The sequence below is a fragment of the Apodemus sylvaticus genome, chromosome 12 (assembly GCF_947179515.1).
Source record: "Apodemus sylvaticus chromosome 12, mApoSyl1.1, whole genome shotgun sequence".
In the NCBI taxonomy this organism is placed as follows: Eukaryota; Metazoa; Chordata; class Mammalia; order Rodentia; family Muridae; genus Apodemus; species Apodemus sylvaticus.
This window is the reverse complement of record NC_067483.1, coordinates 73,189,635-73,215,835: the sequence shown is the minus strand read 5'-3', so window position 1 is coordinate 73,215,835 and position 26,201 is coordinate 73,189,635. Positions and strand designations below refer to the sequence as shown.

General features: G+C 45.8%; 2 protein-coding genes across 4 annotated transcripts; both read right to left on the bottom strand.

Annotated features, from left to right (window-relative positions):
• Positions 1-1,399: 1,399 nt before the first annotated feature.
• Creg1 (cellular repressor of E1A stimulated genes 1) lies at positions 1,400-12,774 on the bottom strand. 3 transcript variants are annotated; one of them, XM_052200185.1, is made up of 5 exons: positions 12,380-12,772; positions 7,732-7,851; positions 6,201-6,385; positions 4,056-4,158; positions 1,400-2,597 (listed from the first exon to the last, which is right to left on the bottom strand). In XM_052200185.1, the coding sequence occupies exons 1-4, from the start codon at positions 12,731-12,733 to the stop codon at positions 4,083-4,085; spliced, it is 735 nt and encodes a 244-aa protein (XP_052056145.1). In that variant the 5' UTR covers positions 12,734-12,772; the 3' UTR covers positions 1,400-2,597; positions 4,056-4,082. The 3 variants fall into 3 exon arrangements, with proteins under 3 accessions (XP_052056145.1, XP_052056146.1, XP_052056147.1); XM_052200186.1 differs by lacking the exon at positions 4,056-4,158 and having other exon boundaries at positions 12,380-12,774; XM_052200187.1 differs by lacking the exons at positions 1,400-2,597; positions 4,056-4,158 and having other exon boundaries at positions 6,197-6,385; positions 12,380-12,774.
• A 10,090-nt stretch (positions 12,775-22,864) lies between these two features.
• LOC127697290 (40S ribosomal protein S17-like) lies at positions 22,865-23,313 on the bottom strand. The gene has a single exon (XM_052200323.1). It carries the CDS (start codon positions 23,296-23,298, stop codon positions 22,891-22,893), a length of 408 nt encoding a protein of 135 aa, XP_052056283.1. The 5' UTR covers positions 23,299-23,313; the 3' UTR covers positions 22,865-22,890.
• Between the last annotated feature and the right edge of the window lie 2,888 nt (positions 23,314-26,201).

Sequence of the window (26,201 nt, the reverse complement as noted above, 5' to 3'; positions counted from 1 at the left end):
AAATACTGGCCAATAAACTCCCACAGAGTATTATTTTCTCAGCACTAAAACAGCTCCAGAATGCGCCATTATAGGAAAGCAGTCTTCGATTACCTCTGTCTGAATCCTACTCAGAGAAGGGCACGCGATCCTGGCAACCTCTAGTCAGAGCATTCCTGTCTCACTGACTCGTCCTCGGTTCATAATGGATCCCCACCCCGATGAGATCCCACGGGCTCTGAACCTGGGCTAGAAGACAGATTAACCTGACTGTTTTTTCACTGTTTGGGCAGGGAAACACCTGCCAAATGCAACCAACGCATCCCAGCTAAGACCCCGGCTCAGTGTCTACCTGTAGCAGGTGAGGTGTGAGACCCAGGTCTGAAGCAAAGCCCATGGTGTAAAGGAAGCGACATAGCCTTGAACCCACTGGTGGCAGCACGACACGAGGTCTTCATCTCACCTCTTCCTTGCTGAATTGCCTATATTAATGTCACCATCATGGTCACATTGGACATTGGCCTGTGTGAGAAAGAGGCACTGTTCAGGGGATGGGGGGGGCATGATGGCGTGTTGATCATCCCAGATGAAGCAGGAGAATCACAGGTTAAAGACAGCTTAGGCTACCGTCTATAAACACTAAGAAATGGAGAAAACAAAACAAAATAAAACCAAACCACTGAAAACCAAAACGCACCCTGGATCTGCTTTAACGGTAGTCTATGGCGCCCCCTTGTGGACATCCAGAATGCTACCGTGACAGTCTGCAAATTCAATTATAAAGCAATGTGTGGAGCCTGCTGTGAAGAACTGGATTCTTTTGCCCTGTAGGATAATTGGATTTGATCTGAATGTGGACAGTTTTTCCATGGTGCCAAGTACTTAAGACAGAACTCACAGTTAAATGGGAAAAGAGAGAAAACCAGAGGAGATACCCTCAAGCCAGTTCTACAACATATGCTGGACCCCAAGGCCCTGTGACAAAGCCTGCATTCAGACACTGCCCAAATTCTAGGACATGCGCTCTCTGCCACTGGGGAAAGTATATGATGCTTCTCGAATTCTGGAGTGATCAGTGGCTGATTTAAAGTGTGGTTAGGTAAGAACATTGATTGAACATTGCACAATGAAGCTCTCTAATAAACGCCCATGCCTATGAAGTCACAGAAATCAGTCCAATACGCCTCGTTAGAATAATGCTTTTAATTATTGATTTGAAGAACAGGATTCTTGCTGTTTAGTGGGTTTTTACTGAGAAGTTGCTTGCTGGATCTCTAGCTCTTTCTCCAACGTGGTGGCTCGTATTTAACTCTCTGCTGTTTAAGAAGTCAGCGGCCTGATCCCCACACTCTATTAAAAGGAATCTTACGTCATCCAAGAGAATGGGTACCCGTAACAAAACTAAGTAGTACCTCTCCTGAAAAAAAAAAAAGATGCATTGTTTCACATTATGTGTCTGTGCTTGTGCAGGCACTTGAGTGCGGGAGACCTCAGAGGCTGGAGGTATTTGCTTTCCTGGAGCTGGAGTTATGGGCGTTGTCCCTGTGTGACTCCAGTGCTGGGAACTGAACTTGGGTCCTCTGCTTGAGCAGTCGATCTTCTTCAATGCTGAGCCATCCCTCTAGGCCAGAAACATGTTTTGTTGTTGTTGTAGTAGTTTGTTTTTATGCCCTGGAACCATGTTATCTCCCACACAGAAGCCCGGAGATACAGAATCCCTGAGGAGGGTGGGGATTATGGTTGGCGCTGGGTCAAGTCTTACAAAAGAAGAAGCCAACATATGCAAAAAATTTTGCAATTCCTTTTTCATGCAAATAAAAACGTTACTTTTGGTTGTTTTTGGTTTCAATGCTGGGGAAGAGACCTACGGTTTCATTGATGTTAGACAATTGGTCTACCAAGAAAGCCACACCCCAGCTCATGTGTTTGTGTGTGTGTGTGTGTGTGTTTGTGTGTGTGTGTGTTTTGAAGGATGAGAAATGAACATACAGTCTACTTAGATGGAAAAATGGATCCAGGGAAATCTTATTTTGTTCTGGGTAACTATGACTTTAGGATGTAAGATGCTTATGGAGTTTTATAGAGGACTCAGTTTTGCCTTGTGCTGGATTAGCCATACAGACGGATATGAGTGGGAAGACCCCTGTGTGACCATTGCTGCCCTCCACTGCCCAGGCCTCCCCACTCTAGGCCCCTGACAGGCTCCTGAGGCAGCTGCATGGGGACTGCGCCCTTCAGGCACTGTGGCTATCAGGCATAAAGCACCTGTGCCTCTATACCTCCAGTGCCAATGGGCAATCTACAGCTGGTCTGTGTTGCCCTTCTGTGGGCACCTCTGAGGAAAAGCCACCGGGAATGGCTGAAAGAAAACTTCCTTGGTTATAATGAAGGGCGTTTTTCTCGGAAAATGGCTTCAAAATACTTTTTTTTTAAAAATTCAGCAACCATATCTTCTGACGGACAGCACTCTGTTAACACAAGCAAACAAAATCGAAACAAGAGCTGGCAGAGTGGACTGACAGCCTGGGAAAGTCCCAGGCAGGGCCAAGCCCTTTAAGTCTGCACGAGCCTTCGAAGACTCTTCGCTGGTGTGATTCAGTTCACCATATTCGCTTCACCTGTAGAGAGAAGGAGAGACAATCATTTCATGAGCCGGACTGGCCAGTCTTCAAGGTTCATTCATTCTCAGGAAAGACTAGAGAAACAGCACCGAGAAGTTTAATATTTCAAGTTAATTCCCAGCTGAAGTTACCATCCGACCAGGAAATCTACAGCCAGGTAAGGTGCGAGTGAAAGACTGAGGACTTTTTTCTCTGCGTTCATCTTGGTAGGATTCGTGTGAGTGAGCTACGAGTGAGAGAGGGAACCCTGGACCAGGCCTGCTGTTCAGGCTCCACGGTGATCACGGCTGCATCCAGGATGTCAACAAACACACCACGAGGATGCTCTACGTGCAAGAGAGCACAGGGCTTGGTCCAGCGACCCAGTGAATGACACAACCACTTAGTTAGGCCTCATGGGCCCTGACTGAGCGGTCCTTGTGTGGATGCTTGCTCTGTGTGGATCATTTCAGTGTCCTGGCCATCAGCTGTGCTATTTAGAGAAACAATATCTCCTGAGGTTGATGCGGGCAAGCCTGGCGAGGAGACTTGGAGAAGGCCCAGGATGCCATGAGGACCCCATTGGGGGTTCCCAAGAATGTGCAGACCCCAGTCTTCATGGACTCGGAAGGGGCAATCAGTGGCCAGAGACACCTGGGGACAGACGCTTCCTTCTCTAGTACTCAGCCTCTGTGGGGGGATGCCTTGCCCTGGCCTTCCATCCTCCCCCCAACACATACACTCCCCCTTGTACTCCCTCCCCACACCCCACTCCCCGGCCCCCACCCCGGGGATAGGAGCAAAGGCTCTGTCTTATCTTTGAGCTGCAGAAAAGCACTTACCCGTCTACATAACAGAATGGGAGCCTCTATTTTTACTCACTCAGAGCAAAGACTTATGGGAAAACATAATTTTATTTTTGTTATTACAGTAAGCACTGCCCAGGGCGTGTTATTTACACAGAGATAACTGCACTTCAGGAGATTGCGATGTCCCAGGAAGGTAAACTCCGACCTCAGGAGAAGCCCATCATTCTTACTGCATTTCTCCTTGATAATGTGCCTGGTAATAATTGCACCACCGCTACCTCCTAAATCCTATAAAGGAGAAGGCTCGGCCCGCCCCAGGGAGGGTCAGCAGCACAGGCCTCTTCTCCCACACACAGGGCAACAAAATCAATGCCGGGACAACTGGATTCTTTATAAAGTCTTTGTTTCAATCAGCTGGCTATAAGCAACTGCCCCCAAACACCTGCTATGGGCCACGCACCACCCTCTGTTCTGCTCTGAATACAGAAACAGCTCTGAGTTTGCTGTTAAAATTTACAGTCACAGCAGGGAGAGGGATGGTGGTCATTAGGGGTTACATGGTTTAATGTGAGCTGTTCTCTAATAGAATAAAAACAAAGAACACATAAGCACTAAGAAAGAGTTTAAACGCCAGAAATGAAGATTGCTCGGTCCCCCAAAGAAATACCTTTTCCCAAGGTTGGAAAGCCGCTGTTTAGACAAAAGCCGCCGTTCCCTCGGGACTTGGAGGAAGTCCCTGCTTGTTGAAAAGGGGGCCTGTCTCCTTGTCTCTGGCAAAAGGAACAAGTGGGTCTTCCATTAGCATACACTGTGGCGTGCAGGGACTTGCCAAGGTCAGCGCTAGGCCCTGGGCTCCCTCAGTCCCCGCTCAGACCCACCCAGCTCCCGAGTTCCCTTTGAACCCTGGAAATCTTTCCCTGTCGTCTCTCCTTGCTTTCCAGGGAGACAGCCTTGGCCGTCTACTGGAATAAAGTTTTTTCTCTTCACCCACAGATTGGCTACTTTGGTTTCTTTACTGCGCCCACATTCATTGGGCCATGACTTCTAAATCTATGTTAGTAGCCTCCCCCATCTCTCCACAGAGCTGTCAGTCATTGCAGACAGGAAGTGCACTAAAAGATGAGCCTGGAGAGGCAGCTCCAGCGCACGGTTGGGAGTCAGGTGAGGGCTGGGGGCTAGGATGGCCAGCGCTTGAATCCCAGCACTGCCACCTGCTGGCTGAAAGGCGTCATGCAAGCCCCCCCTTTTACAGCCTATACAGCCTATAGGAATCAGCGCTTGCTTCACAGGGGTGTGGTGAGAATTTAAGATAACCACAGGAAGCGATTAGCCTAGCACCGACCTGCAAAACATGCTCAACAGACTCTAGCAGCTATTTAGCTGCTATTGCATCTCTCGGGCTTGTAGATGTCCTGTATTGCAAAATCCAGCGTCACTTAGGGACCACTCTAGTCCCTCCCATTCTGTGCGCTGACCCTTGACCTCACTTCATGTCTGACGACTCCCTTCTTCCTGGCACCGGCCTTCTTTAGATACACTGCTTCTTCTCTACTTCCAGATAAGATGTATTGGGGACCAAATGCAGGGCCTTGGACTCCAGCCCTTCGTAATTTTATTATTCTTGTATTTTGCAGTGCTGAGATTTGGACCCAAGCCCCAGGGCCCAATCTGACCTTAAACCTCCTGCACTGTTCTTTCTCTCCAGTGACCCCTTTGGAATCAACTCCATTACCTCTGTAGGCATAAACCACAGATCCCCTTCCAACTGTGTTATAATTGTGGTTGTAGGAAATGTCATAAAAAATAGACCGCAGGCTTCACTACTCTGAGAGCTATAGGCCTGTTACTAGATCCCCCTGGTTTGGGCTTGTTTTTGGTTCAAACACAATTTCAAGTAACTTGAGCTGACTTTCAGCCTCACTGTGAGGCTGAGGCTGGCCTTGAATTCCTAAGCCTCTTACCTCTGTCGGATTACAGCTGAGCTTACTAATTCTGTATCATACATTTAAAAGTATTTTATAGATGTATTTTAAGAGTTGTTTCTGTGGTACATGCCTGTAATCCCAGCACTTGGGAAGCAGAGGCAGGCAGATTTCTGAGTTCTAAGCCAGCCTGGTCTACAGAGTGAGTTCCAGGACAGCCAGGGCTACACAGAGAAAAGCTGTCTAAAAAAAAACAAGGGGCTGGTGAGATGGCTCAGCAGGTAAGAGTACTGACTGTTCTTCTGAAGGTCCTGAGTTCAAATCCCAGCAGCCACATGGTGGTTCACAACCATCTGTAACAAGATCTGACTCTGTCTTCTGGAGTGTCTGAAGATAGCTACAGTGTACTTACATATAATAAATAAAAATCTTAAAAAAAAACAAAAACAAAAAACAACAAAAAAACACATTTCTTTGTTTGTTCACTTTTTGGTTATTTGATACAGAGTTTCTCTGTGTAGCTCTGGTTGTCCTGGAAATCCCGAGCTGTCTCAAAAACACCAAAAAAAAAAAAGTTTCTTTGTTTACTTTTTGGTTATTTGATACAGTTTCTCTGTGTAGCTCTGGTTGTCCTGGAAATAGCTCTGTAGACCGATCGCCTCGAACTCAGAGACCCAACCTACCTGCCTCTGCCTCCTGAATGCTTGGATTAAGGTTTTTTTCTTTTTGACTCTGAAGCGCTGGGATTAAAGGTGTGCACTCCTCTGCCTGGCATCTTTTGTAATCCCGTGTGTTTTATTGTTTTGAGAGATGATCCTAGCAGGATCAGCCTCGGGGGTGCTGCTGGGAAGAGCTACAGTCCGGCGACCGTGGAGAATATATTTACTTACTGCAGTGTGACGTTAAAATACTCTTCGGGTGTCACTACTTTAGGTCCACCAAAGTAATCCAAAACCCAGATATTGCTTATTTTTAACTTAGCAAAGAACCACTTGTGGCTGGAAGGCCAATGCTTCATCTCAGGGTGGCGAACGAATAGCGAAGACCTTGCGTAGCCCTCTTCCGTCTCGTTTACCTGAAGGACACACAGGAGAGAAACAGGCCATTCTAAGGATACCCTCGTCTCTCTTTTGCTAAGAAGGTGTGCTTCTCACACCACAAACCCTGCCCCACACCTGATTCAACTGCAAATTCTGATCTTAAGAGTCAAGAACAAATGGGAAGCTTGAAGAAAACGGAGGAACTTGTCGTTTCAAACTCGTAATAACACATACAAATAAAGCAGACACCACGGCACGGTTGGAGCTTTGCAGCTCGAATTCTGAGCTGTCACTGTTCATGGCCCGGAAGCACATGGCCCTGGTGTCACCCGGGCCTGAAAGTACCCTCATCACACCGACGCTATTGAATGCATGTGCAAGAAGGGTAAACATGCTCAGAAGTAGCACGATGGAAGCACTCGTCACTCCCCTGCTTTCTCCAGCCAGTCAATGACACCGCCCGCTGGTTCCTGAGATGCACTCAGACTGTCCAGACCTGACATTACAAGGGTCAGAAAGCACATTGCTGGCTTAGCAATACAGTTGGCGTATTTCCTGTCTGCACACCAGCATCCACTAGTTCTTTCTTCTATAATTGTTTCATTGGGTTTTTTTCTTTTTGGTTTGTTTTTATAAAATTTATTTATTTATTATATACAGTGTTTTGCCTGCATACCACAAGAAGGCACCAGATCTCATTACAGATGATTGTGAGTCATCAAGTGGTTGCTGGGAATTGAACTCAGGACCTCTGGAGGAGCAGTCAGTGCTTTCAACTTCTGAGCCATCTCCCAGCCCCCTTGTTTTGTTTTTTTTGAGATGGGGGTCTCACAGTGTAACCCTGGCTATCCCGGAACTCACTATATAGATGAGGCTATATAGACAACTCACAGAGATCCACCTGCCTCTGCTTCCTTAGTACTGGGATTAAAGACATGTGCCACCACCACCACCACCACCTGGCTGCACCAATGATCTTATCTAACCCCTTCTCAGCAGCACTCTTCCCAAACTGTCCTAATGCCTTTCCAGTGAGTTACAGACAGTCCTCTCATTGGTATCAAACACGGGGACGGAGCCCACAGGAAACCAGAGAGCACTGGTTCTGGATGAGCTGCTGTTTTTAGCAAGAGTGATTTATACAGGAGCCTTCCAGATGGTACATCTATTTGGCTCCAGGACACAGGTCCTTTGCCCCGTAAGTACCCTACCTATATGACAGGCTCTGGTCGGAGCCTTTAGTTCTTGAGATCACTGTGTTAGAATATATTCTTACCATCCACCCACTCACAAATCAATTGCGTTTTATTCTCCAAAGATCCCTCCCTTCGTTTGTAATGGCACTGCATTTCCTTAAGCCCCGTCTCTTCCTGGAACTTACCTTGATCACAGTTCCAGACATCATTATATGAACACACAGGGGACTCTGGGGATCAAATCCATGGTTCCTACAGTAGACAGTCTGTGCTAAAGACATAGTCAGCGTAGCCTCTGGATTTTCCTGAAGAGAGAAAAAATAGAAATCCTTAACTGTGAAATACGGTTCCCGGAGAGGTACAGACTTTACAGCCTGCAGTCATGCTCATACTATCCCTGGAACTGTCTGCAGCACACATCCATGAAACTGTGAACTGTAAGCCACTCGGGTGGGGGTGATCCTGTCCCATCCTACAAGTGTGTGGAGAGGTGTCATGTTTTAAATTAACAAACTATAGAGAATGTTTTAGCATACTTATCAAAATTATAAATAATGTATCCCCTAAACTAGAGCTGGTGATAGCCCTCACTGAAATATCTACAAGATTAAGCCCTAAAAAAAAAAAAAAAAAAACTGTATAAAATTACCACATGTGCTCGCACGGCCTAATTGCACAATTTAAACAAGAAAGTAGCTGAGTCATGCTGAGTGGTTATCACTTGACTACAGAGATTGTCACGTGATCTCGAGTTGCTTATTCCTTCTGTCACAAGAGAATTTTTACCTCAGATTCAAAACCAAAGGCAAATATTCCTAATTCATTTCTTTCCAGAATCCGGCATTGCTCCAGATTACTGCAAACTCACAAGTGCATTCACACAACCACAGAGTCTTAGAGACTCTGAGGGAAGAGGGCAGGGAAGAAAAGCGCTCAGCTGTACTGTTCTTCCAAAGGCCCACGCTTGGTTCCAGAACCCACATCCAGTGACTCACAGTCAGTTACAAGTAAGTTCAGCTCCAAAAGGATCCCATGTCTGGCCTTTGAGGGCACCTACACTCACATGAATATATACACAGAGATAGCCACACACACACACACACACACACAATTAAAAATAAAGTCAATCTTGCTGGGCATGCTGGTGCATACCTTTACACCTAACTGAAATACTTGCTGACCTTAAGCTGTTAGGTAAGAAGGAAAACAACAGGGAGTGAGTGCCTGGGTGAGGCTTCCCCACTGTGAACTCGCAGCCCATACTCAAGCAGTACTTTCTAGAATCCCCTACAGAATCTGTTAAAATGCTGAGTCCTGGTACCAATCTGTACCCAAGGTTCTATTTATTTTATTATTTGTGAGTGTACGTGTGTGTGTGTGTGTGTGTGTGTGTGTGTGTGTTCATTCCCATGTGTGTGGGCAGAGACACAGGTGGTATGGAAGTCAGGGTAACACTGGATGTCTTCCTTGACCAATCTCTGTTTTCTAAGGCAGGGATTTTTTTTTGTTGTTCAACTGGGAACTCATTAGCTTGTCCCAGGGAATCCAGTCTACATTTGCCAAGAAGTGGGAGTACAGGAAGTCCAGGTGATTTTCCTTCTTTCTTTCTTTTTTTTAATTAACAACAAATATTACATTCATTTTTGAATTATATATTTTACATACAATTATATATATTTTTAATTAACAACAAATATTACATTTATTTCGTTCTTTACAGGTGATACAGAATGTTTACACATTTCTATGTGGGTGCCAGGGATCTGAACTCCTGACACTTGCACGGCAAGCTCTTTTCCTGATGACTCATGTCCCCAGCCCTGACACCCAGGGTTTGAAACACGGCAGGAGCAGGTGTGTTTGGTTAGTCCTCTGTGTAGAGGGCAACCTGTATTTTTGTTATTGTAAGTCTAGTGGGCAGGGTGGTTCAGACAGATAATTTACAAGTTGTTTGAGCACCTTCTAGCACGAGATGGTGAGGCCTTAGCCTAACCATGGTGTGAATGAAGAAAAGGGCTCAGGGATGATAACAAAGAAACAGAAGAAAGACCGCGATGTGGAGCCAATGAGAGGTCTAATGTGCTTCCTGGGAAAATAATTCCACAGTCCAGGATGCTGCTGGTTGGCCAAGGGGATTTGGTTTTCAGGAAGAGGGGGAAATGGGACCTTCATCGGATAGATATTTAATGAAGGCAATGAGAAATACCAGACTCTGGGCTGGACCAACAGTTAAGAACAGTGACTGTTCCTCCAGAGGTCCTCAGTTCAGTTCCCGGCAACCACATGGTGGCTCACAACCATCTGTAATGAGATGCCCTCTTCTGCAGTGTCTGAAGACAGTCCTAATGTATCATATACATAATATAAATAAATAAATAGTTCTCCAACAGGAACACAAATGGGGAAGTAATCCTAAATGGAAGAGGAACCGTGACTGTGCACATAAAAACAAAAGGGTAAGAAACTGACTGGTTTGTAATGGGTCAAAGGGGAAAAGAAATCAGGAATAACCTGGTCATCATATCGCAAGAGAGAATCGACAAGAGGTAAAAGCATTTTGTTTGGTTTGAGATAGAATATCCTACAGTCCAGTCAGGCCGTGAACTCGCCAGATAACAGAGAAAACAAACCTTGAACTTCGGCTCCTTCCTCCCCCACTTCCCGAATACTGAGACTACATACCCTGCTTTACCCAGCCCTGGGATACAACTCGGGGCTTCCGACACCCCAGGCAAGCACCCTACCAATTTTACTTTTGACTCTCTGGCTCTACAGCATAACTTGGTGCTATATTGTCAACCAGCAGAAACAAATTCTTCCCGTAAGCACTCAAAAATACCACACACAGAAAACTAGACAAGAGGAACACCCTTATGGGAAGGGCACCCAAAGCTCCCCTGGTCGGTGAGGGAGACTCCGCCGGCATTTCACACGGGGGCGTGGTCTCAGGTCTCAGCCTTGCTCCTTCTAACCTAATAGGAAGGCGCGAAGAGACTCTTGGTGGTCGGAAGACCACACAAGAAAAAGCACACAGGAGCCAGCTTCAGCTGGTTAACTGACTGAGTCAGCATCCCCGACATGTCCGCGCCTTTTCAATAATCCCAGAAACCCGAGAGCCTGGGGACTCCCCACATCCGCCTCTTCTCTACACAGGAGCTATGTCACTGAAGGCCCACCTGTCCGCCATCAGCTGGTTGGTCACAGGTGAGCACCATCTCTAAACCTCAGGGTTCCTCATTTCAGCAGTGTGGTTGATACCACCCCAGACACCTCACACACAGAAATCAGATCATGGGTCAGAGCAATGCTCAGTCTGTCCCGTTCCTATTAGAATCACCAGTGGGGGCTTCAGGGAGTAGGGGGCATTGTCTTAGAATAAAGTGGCTTGGTAGTGCATTTTAAAACTTCGCTGCAAGTGCCACGCAGGTCAGTTGAGTGCCACCTTTAGGGTAGAAAGAGCACATGAACAGCAGACACCCAGGGGAGGGAAGTACTGGGAAGAAAATGTTGAGTTGGGGTCAATCCATCTGGGCTAGGAGGGGCAGCGGCTTCTACTCTTTTCTATTCTTTTCTCTCAGAATTCTATTCTTTTCTATCTCTTTTCCCTCCCCCACTCCCATCGTCAAGGTCTTCTGACCTTTTCAAGAAGAGTTAGAAACTTAAATGGCAAATAATTAGACTTTGTACTCTAAAATTTTATCCTGTGTGTGTGTGTGTGTCTGTGTGTCTGTGTGTGTGTGCGCCTGTGTGTGTGTGTGCGCGCGGGCAGACTGTAAGTACACCACAAGTGCGTGTGCATTTGCTCGAGTGTACGTGCAGGCTGCAGGTACACCACAGGTGCATTGTGTATTAACAAGTGTATGGTGGGGCCAGAGGTCAATTTTGGATGTCACTCCTCAGAAGCTGGAGTCATTCAACTTGCTTTTTGAGCCAGGCTCTCTCCCAGCGGTCTGAAGCCCACTGACTTACTGACTCGGCTTGGCTGGCAGGACAGGAATGTGCCTGGCCCTGCAGGATCACACCATGGAATCTCCCTTTTTACACAGGTGCTGAGGACCAAATACAGGTCATCAAGCCTACACAGCAAGTATTTTACCAACCGGGCTATTTCCCTCCCAGACTGTTTCCATCAGAGTTGGAAGCTTAGCCCGGTCCCAGAGAGAAAGCAAAGGGAGAAGAGGAACCAGCACGTCAAAGAGCCCTGCTCTCTACTGGGGCCACCAAGGTTATAGAGCCCACAGAGCCCACTGCAGATAGGAAAGTTTTGCAGAGGTAGGGAAGAGAATCTCTGAAATCACATAAGTCAAATGCTAAACTACCCAACAATCTGAATGCCCTTAAATAACAAGAGTTCAGCTCATGCCAGGCGGTGGTGGCGCACGCCTGTAATCCCAGCACTCTGGGAGGCAGAGGCAGGCGGATTTCTGAGTTCGAAGCCAGCCTGGTCTACAGAGTGAGTTCCAGGACAGCCAGGGCTATACAGAGAAACCCTGTCTCAGAAAAAAAAAAAAATCCCCAAACAACCAAACCAAAAAGAGTTCAGTTCATGCAGAGACAGCGCCTGACTATTTAAAGTGCTCCAGGTAACTGGCAAGGAATTTACCCCCAAGCGCTTAGAACAGGTACAAGGTAAGAGTAGGAACTTCCTGGTAGTTGCCCAACATCTGGGATGCTAAGACCTCCGCCTAGCCAGCTCCGGCCAGAAGAGACAGTCATGTGAGCTGGGTTCAAAATTCTTATCTCTAAGACCCACGCTCTCCCCGGCGAGCTGAACTGGAGAGGCTGGTTCCCTGCTCGTTCCTGCCTGGGAAACCGCGCCGCGCTCCCGCTCACCTGCAGGTCGTTCACTGCTTGCTGTAGGGGACTCAGGTACATGTAGGGCTCGCCTGTGCCTTCTCCCGGAGGACCGTCACTAATTGAGACGATGTCCGCGAAGGGCCTGCCGCGCACCTCCTCGATCGTGGAGATAGTGGCCAGCGAGCCCCAGTCCGAGACGTGAGTCACGAAGCGGGCCACGCGCGGCCCGTCTTCGCGGGGTGGAAGCGGGGGCAATCGCCTGTCCACGTCCCAGTCCCCGTGGTCCCGGCCTCCGCGACCCCAGGCCGGCGACGCCAGTAGTGCCACCAGCGCGGGCGCCAGAAGGGCAGCAAGCAGGGAGCGCGCGAGCGCAGTAGCACAGGCAGCCATGGCGCTGACCGCGGAGTCCCGGCCCTGCGACCAAACTCTGCCGGGGTAACTACTGCCCGCCAGGGTTCCGCCTCTCCGAGAAGGCCAATCAGAGATGAGCAGGCCGGAGGGGGCGTGGCTCCAGTGCAGCCCGTTTGCAGAAGCTTAAGATCTTATGATCTGCTCTGTAAAGAGTGCGAATTTGCCCTAAAGAGACACTTGTTTTGTTTGTTTGATTTACAGACAGATAAGTGAGGTCCAGAAGAAATTAAGCAACTTCCTAAGTCACAATGCTAGGAAAAGGCTGCCTTCAAGCACGCACACACCACCTTTTTAATGTCTGTGAGTATGCGTGCCTAAGAAAAAGTGAATTTTCTATATGTTCTTTTCTGTTTATTAACTGTCAGCAAGCAAGCCTGTATGTAGTACAGAGCAGAAATACCGACATGGAGGAACTTAAAAATTACTGGCCCAGAAGTGTCTTAGATAAAGCCACTAAGAGTTTGTTAGGTTTTGGTATCCCACTCAAGACTTTGACCTTGCCGGTTTGAGACCTGCTAAGTCATCTAGCTTGGTTAAATTCGTGGTTTCGTGCATTAATTATTCCAGCAGATCCTCCAAGCCCGTCCGATCTTCATTCTGTCTGGGGAGTTAGAAAACGTGTGCAAACTACCTGGCCCACATTTTTCATTGTTTTAAACTGTGGCCACTGTTAAAACATAGAACCATCCTATAGTCTGAATCAAGCCACACCTCTCTGCAAGTCTCTCTCTCTTCATGACAGAGTTATGAACAGCTTGTCCTCTTAGTTTATGGCTCCCAGCTCCCTGTCACATAGGCCATGATGAACTAAATCAAGGGATGTGAAACTTCTTGTCACCTCTAAAATGATATAAAAATCAGACTTAGCCTTTACTCTAGGGATTGGTGTGAGACTCCTGAAGGAGATTTCTGAAGAGATATTCTGAGGTCTACCTCTAGCTGGGTCCCCCACCAGTCCCACTAATCTGCCCTCTCCTTCTGTCTGTCTGTCTGTCTGTCTCTCTCTCTCTCGTTCACATTTGTTGAGGTTTGGTCTATTGCTATATATCATAATGCTAAATCCTATACAGGAAAGTTCCGCCCTATGAGTGACTTCTCACGTTTATGAGCTTTTGTTGTACAAACCTTGTTCCTTGATTTACAACTATTGGTTAAAGAAAGTTGGCCTCAGCCAATGACCGGAAGGATTAGAGGTAGGATTGGAGTGACCTGGTCAGAAGAGGGGAGACCAGGAAAGAGGAGGAATGAGAGAGGAGGGGGAAACCGGTAGAAGGGAGGGAGGAGGAACCTTGAACACATAGCCAGGAGAACCAGCAGGTACCTGGGGTACACCACATAGCCAGGCCTGCAGTCAGAAGGGTAGACTAGGGGTGACCCACAGTAATTGACAAAACCAAATAAAATAACCATAATAATAACCATAAACATAATGAGTCTCATTTATTTGTAAGCTAGTCGGAAATAAGCTTAGATTGTTTGGACAACACACATTCTTTTTGTTGTTGTTGTTTTTAGGATATATTTATTTATTTTATGTATATGAGTGATCTATCTGATGTAGGCCTGTGCGCCAGAAGAGGGCATCAGATTCCATTATAGATGGTTGTGAGCCACCATGTGGTTGCTGGGATTTGAACTCAGGACCTCTGGAAGAGCAAGCAGCCAGTGCTGTTACCCGCTGAGTCGTCTCTCCAGCCCTTCTTCACAGTCTGAGTGAAGCTCATCTCCAGGCTTTAAGGGGAAGCCTCTCTTTCCATTCAGGCTCCATCTTGTCAGAGCTCCACACATCATGTCGCCTCTGTCTAATGCTGTCCCTCCTGTCTCCAGGCCCTGGAGTCCCGCTCAACTGCACGAAAGGACTGTGTCTGTTTTGCTGACAGTCTCACGCTGCTCATCTTTTAGGACCGTGGCATCTTTGCAGAGTCTTTGCAGGTCTTCGTGACCTGGCCTCTGGTGTATGAAGGGCTCAGTAGGCCCGGGCGTGGCAAACGTGGCTCTGGCAAGCCTTTCCTTTCCCCATTCCTCTCTCCCTACTAAACTGAAGATCACTTTCTTAAGGCCAGCCGCCAAGGCCCAATCCTTTATTTGGCTTTTCCCTCCCTCTGAGGCTGGTCACCAGGGTCTAGATATCAAATTATTGAAGTCCGGCAATCAACAGCTCCCTCCTGGCTACCCTAATTAACACATCCAATCAAAACAACTCATTGTAACATTATAAACTACATCTTCCCATGGGCCACTTCGGTCTCCTCTCTATGCACAGACTGTCCATTTCCCTCCAGGGCAAATATCTCCCCCCACCCCTGTTCTTTTTCCCCTTCCCCTTGTCCTGTCTCCTGTCTTTATCTCTCATTCTCTCATTGTCCCTCTGCGGCAGATAAAGCTTCTTTGTGCTCAGAACTTGGTCTTGGCATGTCCTGTGCCAAGTCTGTTCCTTCCGATGTATACTTCTGTTGTTACAAAGGTGGTACCTTGGAAGGATTTGCTGGTGTTAATCTGGTGATACCTGGCCTCTTGGGGCTTCGTTATGTAACTGGAGTAACTTTCTTCAGGGCTGTGTGCCAATCGTGTGAGCGAGCGTGGGTAACAGGTATGTAAGCCAAATCCCATTCTGCTTCTTGTCTGAAGGTCAGTCTCTCTACATTCATCCAATTTCTAAGACTACACAGCAAAACATGACCCCGCAAAATGAATGAATCTGCGTTTCCCTCTGATAGCCAGGCTGTGTCACGCTGACTTCCACACCTGCCTCAGAGTAGCGTCAACAAGGTTCTGTCCAAGTTGCTTTGCTTTTCTGCCAGAGTTTAGAAGACTCTTGAGCTGGTTGGAAAGCTAAGTAGGACACGTTTCAACGGAGGAAGGTTGGGTCCTCACTTTTTAAAAACTACTATGAATAGTCTGAATGCTTGCCTATTAGCAACTGCTCATCTTTAGAAACTGTGTCAAGGAAAAGGTTCACGCAGACAGACTAGGAGTTCTGAATGCAAGTCTAACACTAGCCAGTCAAGTGCCCATGGGTCTTTCACCACTTGCACTATTAGGTTTCAACTGTTCTCATTCAAAATTAGGAGTCGAAAGCTGGTTGTGGTCCTTCCCGCCTTTGACCATTTATGTTCCTGGATAAAATGTGTGTGTGTGTGCGCGCACACACACACACACACACACACACACACACAGCCTTTATATTTTATCATGCCTTAAGCAGTACAATAGCTGGGCAACTGCCTACTATTCTTCCTCTCTCTCCATATTGTTAGAATCTGTTTTCTTATTGATAACCCCAATTTATCACTTACTAATTACGTTTCACCTGGGTTGTTCTTAACCCAGTTGGGCAGCCCTCTGGGCCACGTTCTCTTGGCCCTGAGTCCATGGCCACTCTCCTTCCCCCTCCTGTACATCCTTACACTTCCATAGTGGCTCTCCTCCTCCCTTCTCTTCATAGTCACACACACACACACACACACATGGATGCCCGCCCCACTAGCATAACTGTAGCTATTTTGTTTTATGCCTGCAACCAGCCATCTTATGTCATTACCAGGAAGCTTTCTCATGCCTGAGTTAATTGCATATTCTATTATGTTCTATGCTTTGGTGTTCTTGGAAACTCCCCAAACCCTAGCCCTACTTTGAAACCAATCATAATAGACATCAGTTAGAATTGCTTTGTATAGTTGGCCACAATAAGCTTGGACCTGAACCTGGCAGCACTTCCTGCACCTGTGTATGAGCTTTTATGGTTTTTGCCTTCATAAGCTGCCCCCGGGATGGATCCCAACATAAGAGAGACACCTGTACCAATACAAGAAACCATTTGGAATAAGACTTCCATTTTGAGTAGGGGTCAACGTTTTAAGTTCCTGAGACCTCCCTGGGAATTGGCATCTTACTTGGCAGAAGGAGACATGCATGTGGGTGACTGACATCCTGGTTGGCAAGTTGGGATGTGAATGCTAAGCAAGCCAACCCCCCCCCACCGTTGAATAAGCCAACCAATGGGAGCAGAGTATATGTAACACAAAGACATCTTCCTAAGGAAGTCCCCTAGCCCTAAATCCCGATTGGTGAAATAACTTGGCACAGATGTTTGTGGATTTCAGTCTTAAAAGCTCTGTAGGGCTTGGGGTTGAAGTTTAGCTCCTAAGTCTAAACTGCCTCCCTAACCGATTAGTCCTGGGGTGTGCATTCAATAAACCAGCCTTGTTTGACTGATATTGGTGTCTGAGTGGTTTGTGTGGCACTTCCCAAACCTCAACAACACACATGTACACACACACACACACACACACACAATTATGATTTATTGATAGTACAAATCTTATTTCTATACCTGTTTTATAGAACCATGTGCTGGCTGTTACGTTTAAGAGGCCCTACCTGGGGCCAAGCATAGGGCAGATGTCTGTAATTATTCCACTTGGGAGGCAGAGGCGAGTGGTTCTCTGTGAGTACACACTGTCTAAACAAACAAACAAGAATCTAAAAGCACTTCCTTACCCCACTCCTTCTGAGAGGATTTCCCCTAATCACCCTTCACCAGACAATTCTGTTTCTTTCATAACTATCACCACACCCTGCAATAACAGCATTTATTTATTTAGTAACGTCTCCATTGTCCACTGCTGGATTGGGAGTTCCTACAAGGTAGGAATGCCATCTGTCTGGTCCACCTCCAGATCCCCCAAGCAGAGTGGGTGCTCAATGCACTTGTGTCAAATGACTGCTTGACTTAATGAATGATAGCTGGTGGGATTCTTTGCACACAGAGATGTGTAAAAGCAGCCAGGAGATGTGAGCATAACAGCTTCAAGTGACTTAGCTTTTATTTAGCAAATTGTCCGTTGACATGTTGGGGAAACTCCCAGCCAACAGTGGCTGAAAATCATTTTGAGGCTTCTTCTTCTTCTTCTTCTTCTTCTTCTTCTTCTTCTTCTTCTTCTTCTTCTTCTTCTTCTCCTTCTCCTTCTCCTTCTCCTTCTCCTTCTCCTTCTCCTTCTCCTTCTCCTTCTCCTTCTCCTTCTCCTTCTCCTTCTCCTTCTCCTTCTCCTTCTCCTTCTCCTTCTCCTTCTCCTCCTCCTCCTCCTCCTCCTCCTCCTCCTCCTCCTCCTCCTCCCCCTACCCTTCCCCTCCCCCCTCCCCCTCCTCCCCTCCATCCCCCTCCCCCTCCTCTCCCCCATCCCCATCCCCTCCTCATCCCCATCCCCTCCCCATCCTCATCTCCCCTCCCCCTCCCCATACCCCCCTCTCCCCTCCCCCTCCCCTTCCCCACCCCTTCCCCTCCCCCTTCTCCCCCTGTCCCTCTTCTTCCTCTCCCCCTCCTCTCCCTCTCCTCCCCCTCCCCCTTCTCTCCCTCCCCCTCCCCTTCCTCCCCTTCCTCCCTCTCCCCTTCCCCTCCCCCTCCTCTTTCTCTTCCTTCTCCTCCCATCCTCTTCCCCTCCTTCTTCTCACTTAGTGTCACTTCTTGAGCAACACAGACAGGGATCCCGACCCCCAGTGGCCCACCATGAAACAGTTCTTTTTCCTTACGGCTGTGCTCCATCCTGCTGAAAAACCCACCCTGCAAGCTCCCTCTTTCTCATGGCATTTCCAAAGTGTATTTATTTGTCTGTGTTGCCGCCAAGTGTGGCTCCTTCCCTGTCGGGATTATCTCTGTTATCTCTGTGTCCCAGCATCTAGCAGACACTCATTGTGTGTTGTTAAGAGGATCAATGACATCCAAGTAGGAATGTCAAGGGATGAGGGCTCTCAGCCTCCAAATGCTCAGGACTTAGTTCTGAAAGAAGTCCGCTTTCTGTTATGCATGCTTCAACTTAGAGCGGTGGGAAGAACCAGCTTAGAGAGGCCGACTGCAGAAGCACAGGTCTCCTACCCACCACGGTGGAATGTGCCTAGCTGCTGCGGCAAATGGAGGCCTGTGAGCAGCGGATAGTGAGGCTCAGCTCTCACGGAAGGGCTAGCAATGGCTCCAGCCCCCAAACCATCTTGTTGGACACAGCCAAAGGGGTAGAGTTAGCTACCATAGACACATGATGGTCTGAGTACTCTGCAGATGCGCAGAGGGCAAAAGGAACCTTTTCTTAGAGCAGTGGTAAGACTAAAAAGCCAAAAACTTCTGAACTGGTAAGGTATTAAGTTTGAAAACAGAAAGAGAGAAAGGAAACAGGAAAACAGATGTCAAAATGAGAAACACAAGGACATAGTGTGTCTGGACCCCATATAGTTTTGTTTTGACTGTCAGCATAACAATGATATGTTCAGTAATGGTTACAATTTTATATATCCTTTTAAAGAACGATCAGAATAAAACAGATAAGGAGAAGACTGAAAGATGGAATGCCAGGTTACAGGTTAGAGGACTCTTTAAATCAGAATAAAGAACCTTTGGAAGTGCCTAATCTGGAACCCATAACAACAGCAAAAAGGGTAGTTTCAGATGCCAAAAATCCACAAAGGCTTGAGTGAGAACTCAGATTCTGCTTAATGAAGTCTCATTAGAACAAAGCCATATAGCAGCTTATAGATTTCATTTTGTAGAATTTGAAAATCTAAAATATGAGACCAGGCTGTAGTGGTGCATGCCTTTAATCTTTCAAATGACACAGGCAGAAATTAAATTATACTATAATCATACAATCCTAACTAACTTATAAAGAAAGACAGATGGCTTACCTACTTGAAAAGAAAAAAAATCATCTTTAGCTGAATTGTGCACAGTGCACATTCCATGCCTATGGTAATGCAGAAATGAATGACACTTTTGAAAGCTTGTATGTTCATAGGAAAACAAAATGCAACAAAACAACAACAGCCAAAGAAGCAGCCCTGACAAGATTCAGCTTGAGGATGCTGAAAAGGATGCTTAAATGCTGAGACATATTTATTCCAGCGTCCTGCTTGAACCTACCTCAGACCGCCTCAATACTATTTCCTCAAAATTCTGCTTTTGGGACAGCTTCAAAGAAAGCAGCTGACTCCAGTTGGCCCAACATCACAGACTGTTCCAGTCTGGACTTAGTGAAGCTCTAAACTTTCTCAGCAGCTCCAGCTAGATTTCTTATGACTGAACGATATCCAATTTTTTTTTTGGTTGGGGCAAAAGAAAAATTATGTCCCAAATCAACAGGAAGCAGTTTTAATGATGCCTCATTCCCAATAAGTAAGGTAGATAGGTTTTGGTTGTTCAGTGGAGGATGGGTGTGCGCCATCTTCTAAGGGGTGGTGACACCCCAATTCCACTTCAAAGAAGATGTTAATAATTGAAGAACTTCCATATGGAGTTTGCTTCATATGTGGTAAGCTAGCCACAGGGCAAAAAATGCCCTCGCTTCAACTGCAGATACAATGCTGTCCAAAATGGACAAAGTGCATACAGGGAGGTTGTCTGCTGAGCTTTGCCAAGAGAAGGTAAGGAGTCCTTCACAGTTCCTGCAACACAGAAAAGTCTGTTAGATATTCTGGGCTAGAAGGCTGAAGATGGATGCTCCAACGTTATGAAGAGATTCTGGTGAAGCATCCAAGCACCCAGCTTTCTCTGTCATTTCTTTAGTTTTGGAAGCTGCTTGCCTGCACTTCCTGTATATGCAGGTAATATGTATTCCTCCTCTGGCCTCTGATGGGGTGACGACTAGATAGAGGCTCACATACAAGTTTAAACTGTTTAGAATTTAAGAAAGTGTCTTTACATCTGAGATGATGTTTTAGGCTAATAATGCAGTTATAATAGAGATTAATTTAGGCACAAAATTCTGAACTTACCAAGATAGGACAGATAGAAGTACTTTCTCCAAACCTGCCAAATGCAAGGGGACTGGACATTGTGAATGTAAATCTTACCTGATAGTTCTCATAAATGTTATTATTATATATAGTGTATTGTTATACGAGAAAAACCTTTTATTGGACTGAAAGAGTGAAATGTAGGGAGAACCTCTTGTGCATTGTATGGAAGCTTCACTTGTCAATAAAAAAAGCCTGTGCCAATGAGCTGAGGCAGGATTAGAAGACGGGACATTTGGCAGAGAGAGAGAGGATGGGATAGAGTCAGGCTTGGGGAGGATTCACCCCAGAACACTGAGAGGGACAGATGCATGCAACTGAAGGAGAGATAACTTGCCATGAGATACTCATAAAAGAGGATCAACAGAATCGTCAAGATATGAGCTAATCAAGGAACAGAGGCAAAGCTATTGACCTAGGCATTTATTCATATAGAATTCAATCTCAGAGTTATCAATCTCTCTGGGTAACTGGGCATGGGAGGAAAAGCACACGATTACAGAGCACAGGACAGTTGCATGTGTGTCCGGCTGGGCCTGCTGGTCAGGGTAGACCAGGATAAAGGGAGAAAGGAGCAATGGATAACCTAGAGTTCAAGTCTACCCACAGATCTCCCAGCAGAGTCCTGCCTTCTCCTAGATAATCCCAGAGTCACAGATTCAGCCACCCAACTCACTTCCTCCTGCAAGGCCCACCCCATGGTTTCAGAAGACTTGGCCCAGTTTTTCTTGTAAGCCAGGCATGGTGGCTCATACTTTTAATCCCAGCACTAAGATAAGTGGATTTCCCAGATGTAGCACAGGCAACATAGTTCCAACCTGGAGTACACAATGAGCTCCTACCTGCCTCAAAAAGAAGATAAGGTCCTCATTGGAAGAGACAAAACTAAAGTTTCTTTCTTTCTTTCTTTCTTTCTTTCTTTCTTTCTTTCTTTCTTTCTTTCTTTCTTTCTTTCTTTCTTTCTTTCTTTCTTTCTTCCTTCCTTCCTTCCTTCCTTCCTTCCTTCCTTCCTTTCTTCCTTCCTTTCTCTCTTTTTTTTAATATATGTGGTTGTTTTGCCTTCATGTATATCTGTGGACATACACATGTGTGCCTTGTGCCTTTGGAAGCCAGAAGAGGGCATCAGATCCCATAGAGCTGGAGTTACAGAAACATGTGAGCTTCCATGTGGGTGTTGGGAATGGACCCCAAGTCTTCAGGAGCTCATTTCATAGTAAGTAGGAGAGCTGGGAGGATCAAAGGAAAGATATAAGTCTTTGAGGCCTGAAGGAGAGACCAGGTATTGCACCAGGAGAATGCTGAAGAACATTTTGTACTTTAATGTTTGTGTATTTATTTCAGGAGAAAAATCTAGCCTCCACATCAAACAGTTGTCATTGCTTAAACAATTTATTTGAAAACTGGCTTATGCACATTTAAGAATTATTTGGTCTGTTGTTTGATTTTTTTAGCTCAATAGAAAAAATGAACAATAAAATATTAAACTAAAAAAATGTTTCAATCAGTCAGGTGTGGGTGGCACACACCTATGATCCCAGTACTCAGGATCCGGAAGGAGGTGGATCTCTGTGAGTTCGAGGCCTGCCTGGTCTACAGAGTTTCAGGATATCCAAGGCTACACAGGGCAATATGCTCTCAAAAAACAAACAAACAAAACAGTCTCAACTAGACTTCAGAACAGTGGCCTCTTCAGCATTTCAATGTCGCAATAATATTGTTTAACACAAAAAGAAAGCTATCAGTTTCTCAAGATAAAATGATGAAATCAGTTCACCCTGATCAAGGCCAGTTTTTCTCAATACCAACACAGTGATTTTTTTTTAACATGCCATTGAAGAGTACTTATGTCGTAACATCTGCCCATTTGCCTGTTAGATGCTAAATTCCACTACTTATGTGATTGTGCATTAAGTTTACATAGAACCTTTCTTTAGTGTTTGTGAGGATCTGGGTTCCATCCCTGTGACTACAAAAATTATATATCTATGGAGAGAGAGAGAGACAGAGAGACAGAGAGAGAGAGAGAGAGAGAGAGAGAGAGGTGGGGGGAGAGTCAACCACACCTGAAGCACTGTGATGGAAACTAAGAAATCAAAGATTAGCAGATATTGTCTCTATCCTTGGAGAAATTTTAAATTAATTCACAAATAAGCAAACAGACAATTTATAATGTACTATCTTATTGTAATATGAAAAATATAGAGAATAAAAAAGGTATGGAAGAAGGAATGTAGATTTCTCATGAGGGAAGGCTTCACGTAGGAGGTAATTTTCTTTTTTTTTGTTGTTGTTTTTTTTGTTTTTTTTTATTTTTTTGTTTTTTGTTTTCAGGTTTATTGAAAATATGGCATAACAGATTAAACAGCTCCACATGGTGTTTTGAAACTCATCCCAACTGTAGGCTGAGTGACCTGAAGGTTAGAGAGACTGCCAAAGTCCAGAAGCTTCAGCATTTCCTTGGTGTCAGGATCTACCTCAATGATCGCCTGATCTAGGACTGAGACCTCAGGAACATAATTATCTCTCCTCTCTCTTTCTTCTTCCTGCAACTTGATAGAGATACCTCTTGCAGGACCTCTCTGAATCTGCTTCATCAGATGCGTGACATAGCCGGCGATCTTGTTTAGAAGTTTCTTGCTGGGGATGATGGTGATCTCCTCACACAAGAGCTTATTGGTGTGGAAGTCATTACCCAGGCACATGTAGTACTTCTCGATGATGACCAGGGCCACCTTCTTCACAGTCTTGGTGCGAATGCGGCCCATGTTGGCGGGTCTTCGTAAAAGAGCAGAAGTAATTTTCTTAAGTGGAAACCTGGAAGACAAATAGGTTAGCAGACAGTGATAAATTAGGAGCAAGAGAAGGAGGAGGAGAGGAAATAGGAAGTTAACCAGCGGGATACCTGATGGATTTTTGAAGAGCGGCTATAAGCTGAAGAGAATATTAAGAACCAAGGTGTGAGATGGACATTTCATTTGAGGGGGCAAATGAACATCTTGCCAAGGAAAAAATATTCTGACTCCTAGAAGCCATAGAAAATTTTTATTTTTATTTTTCTTAAGAAAACTCAAAGCCGGGCGGTGGTGGCGCACGCCTGTAATCCCAGCACTTGGGAGGCAGAGGCAGACAGATTTCTGAGTTCGAGGCCATCCTGGTCTACAGAGTGAGTTCCAGGACAGCCAGGGCTACACAGAGAAACCCTGTCTCAAAACAAACAAACAAACAAAACAAAACAAGACCTCCAGGGCTGTAGATGTAGCTAGTGATAATAGAGCTAACTAGCTAACTAGTATTAGCTAACTAGCTAACTAGTATTAGCAGGGCTCTGTCTGAGGTCCTCAAGAAGGAAGAGAAGGAGGAGGGAAGGAAGAAGGAGGGAAAGTCGATACTGTAGGATAGACTCAGAGAACTAATGATAAATACTGGCAAGGCTGACAGCAAAACTTCCTTATACACTCATGCTATGTCTAGAAAAGCTAAGTTGATGAACTGAAATGTTATTAAATCTAAGCAAATTCCATAAAGTGACCGGACTCAAGACAAACATAAAATCAATATCTCTCCAACACACTGGCAATAAACTGTGAGACAACGTTGCAGGAAAGATAGAAGTTGTTAAAAAACATTTAAAGTGTTCCTTTTTCTTAATTAAGCAAATGCAGCAGTTTAAATGGTCTGTTCTCTCTTAGTCTAGTAAGTCAGAGCTTCCAGCCAAAATCCCTACAGGACAGTAACAGAAGTCTCTCTCTAAAATTCATCTAGAATTCTACTTTAATCATCAAGAAAGTTTTTGTAAAGAAAAACAATGAAGGATAATGCATCTTAGAACTATCAGACACACTATGCGAAAATAATAATATATTAAAGATGTAGTAAATCGTAATTTTAGCAAGCAGGTCAAATGATGGCATTTATCAGCCTTAAACAAACCTTACTAACTCAGCATCATGTGGAACAAACGTGTGTTCCTGTGTTTCTCCACAAGGAGTGCCCTCAGATGGAGTGGCTCAAGTCATCAGCTGTCATATCATCAGCCTTCTGTGGTTGGGAATCCAGATGTGGGTAAGCTCAGAGTTTCAGCTCAGCGTCTCTCATCACAGCTACAAGGCATCCCCAGTTCTACTGGAATCTCCTTGTAACTCTATGATCGCAGAACATCCATCGTTTGAGGAGAAGAGGGGATCACAGGACATGACCCCAAGGTAGAAAGCACTACTCTGGAGTTGAGAGGAGAATCTGTAGGACACAAGAAGCCTACAACTTCTTTTTTTTTTAAATATTTATTTATTTATTAGAAGAGGGCGTCAGATCACATTACAGATGGTTGTGAGCCACAATGTGGTTGCTGGGATTTGAACTCAGGACCTTTGGAAGAGCAGTCAGTACTCTTAACCACTGAGCCATCTCACCAGACCAAGCCTACAACTTCTTTGTATCCTTTAGTCACCTGCCTGACATCCTTGGTTGAATGCCTAGAAGCAGAACATAGTGGAGAGGGGAAGAGGAGATTGAAAATCCCTCAGCCACAGAAACGGGAAGTGAGCATTGCCAAGCATGCTTGGGTCTGGGGTCCTCTGGAAACCTGTTATGGAACTTGGGGTCATGACCTGTGACTTGGTAAGTTTCCTTATATGCCAAAAACAAAAAAACAAGAACTTTTTAATCATGTCGATCAGGCAATTAAGAACCAAATCAATAGTGAAAAGCAGAAAAAGGAGATTTATTCAAAGAGATCCAGGAACTTCCCCAAATCCATGTTCAGGTTCCTGAAGTAAGATGATGTTTACAAAGAAGAAATATTAAGGGGGTGCACATCTAAGCATTCCTGGTCAAGGTGTGGTCCTGCCCACCACTGACCTATGGTCCTGCCCATCACTGACCTATGGTCCTGCCCACCACTGACCTATGGTTCTGCCCACCACTGACCTATGGTCCTGCCCATCACTGACCTATGGTCCTGCCCATCACTGACCTATGGTCTTGCCCACCACTGACTTATGGTCCTGCCCACCACTGACTTATGGTCCTGCCCACCACTGACCTATGGTCCTGCCCACCACTGACCTATGGTCCTGCCCACCACTGACCTATGGTCCTGCCCATCACTGACCTATGGTCCTGCCCACCACTGACCTATGGTCCTGCCCATCACTGACCTATGGTCCTGCCCATCACTGACCTATGGTCCTGCCCATCACTGACCTATGGTCCTGCCCACCACTGACCTATGGTCCTGCCCACCACTGACCTATCATTGCCTGGGCTTCACCCCCTAAGTGGTCTGATAAGCTGGTAAACTCTGTGAAGTATCTCTCAGGGAGTTGAGGGGCTTTTCTTTCTCTGAGCGTGAGATTCCAGGAGAATTTCCCACTTCTCCGAGGTGCATTATTTCAGTAGTCTAGTAGTCAGACTGAGACTATATCTTCATTTCTCCAGGTCTGTTACAAAAACTGGTACTACACTGGAAGGCACGGCCTCAGTTGAGAATACTCTTTATATTACTGATCTGCTTATCCACAGCCTTCAAAAAGGACTTTTCTATGGGTGAAGAACTTGACAAGAGACTGGGAATTGTGTCAACTGATGGCTCTCTACGAAAGCAAGAAATTTAAAAAAAACCTGCAGGATTGTTAAGGTGTTATGTGGTATGTTTACATCTTGTATCATG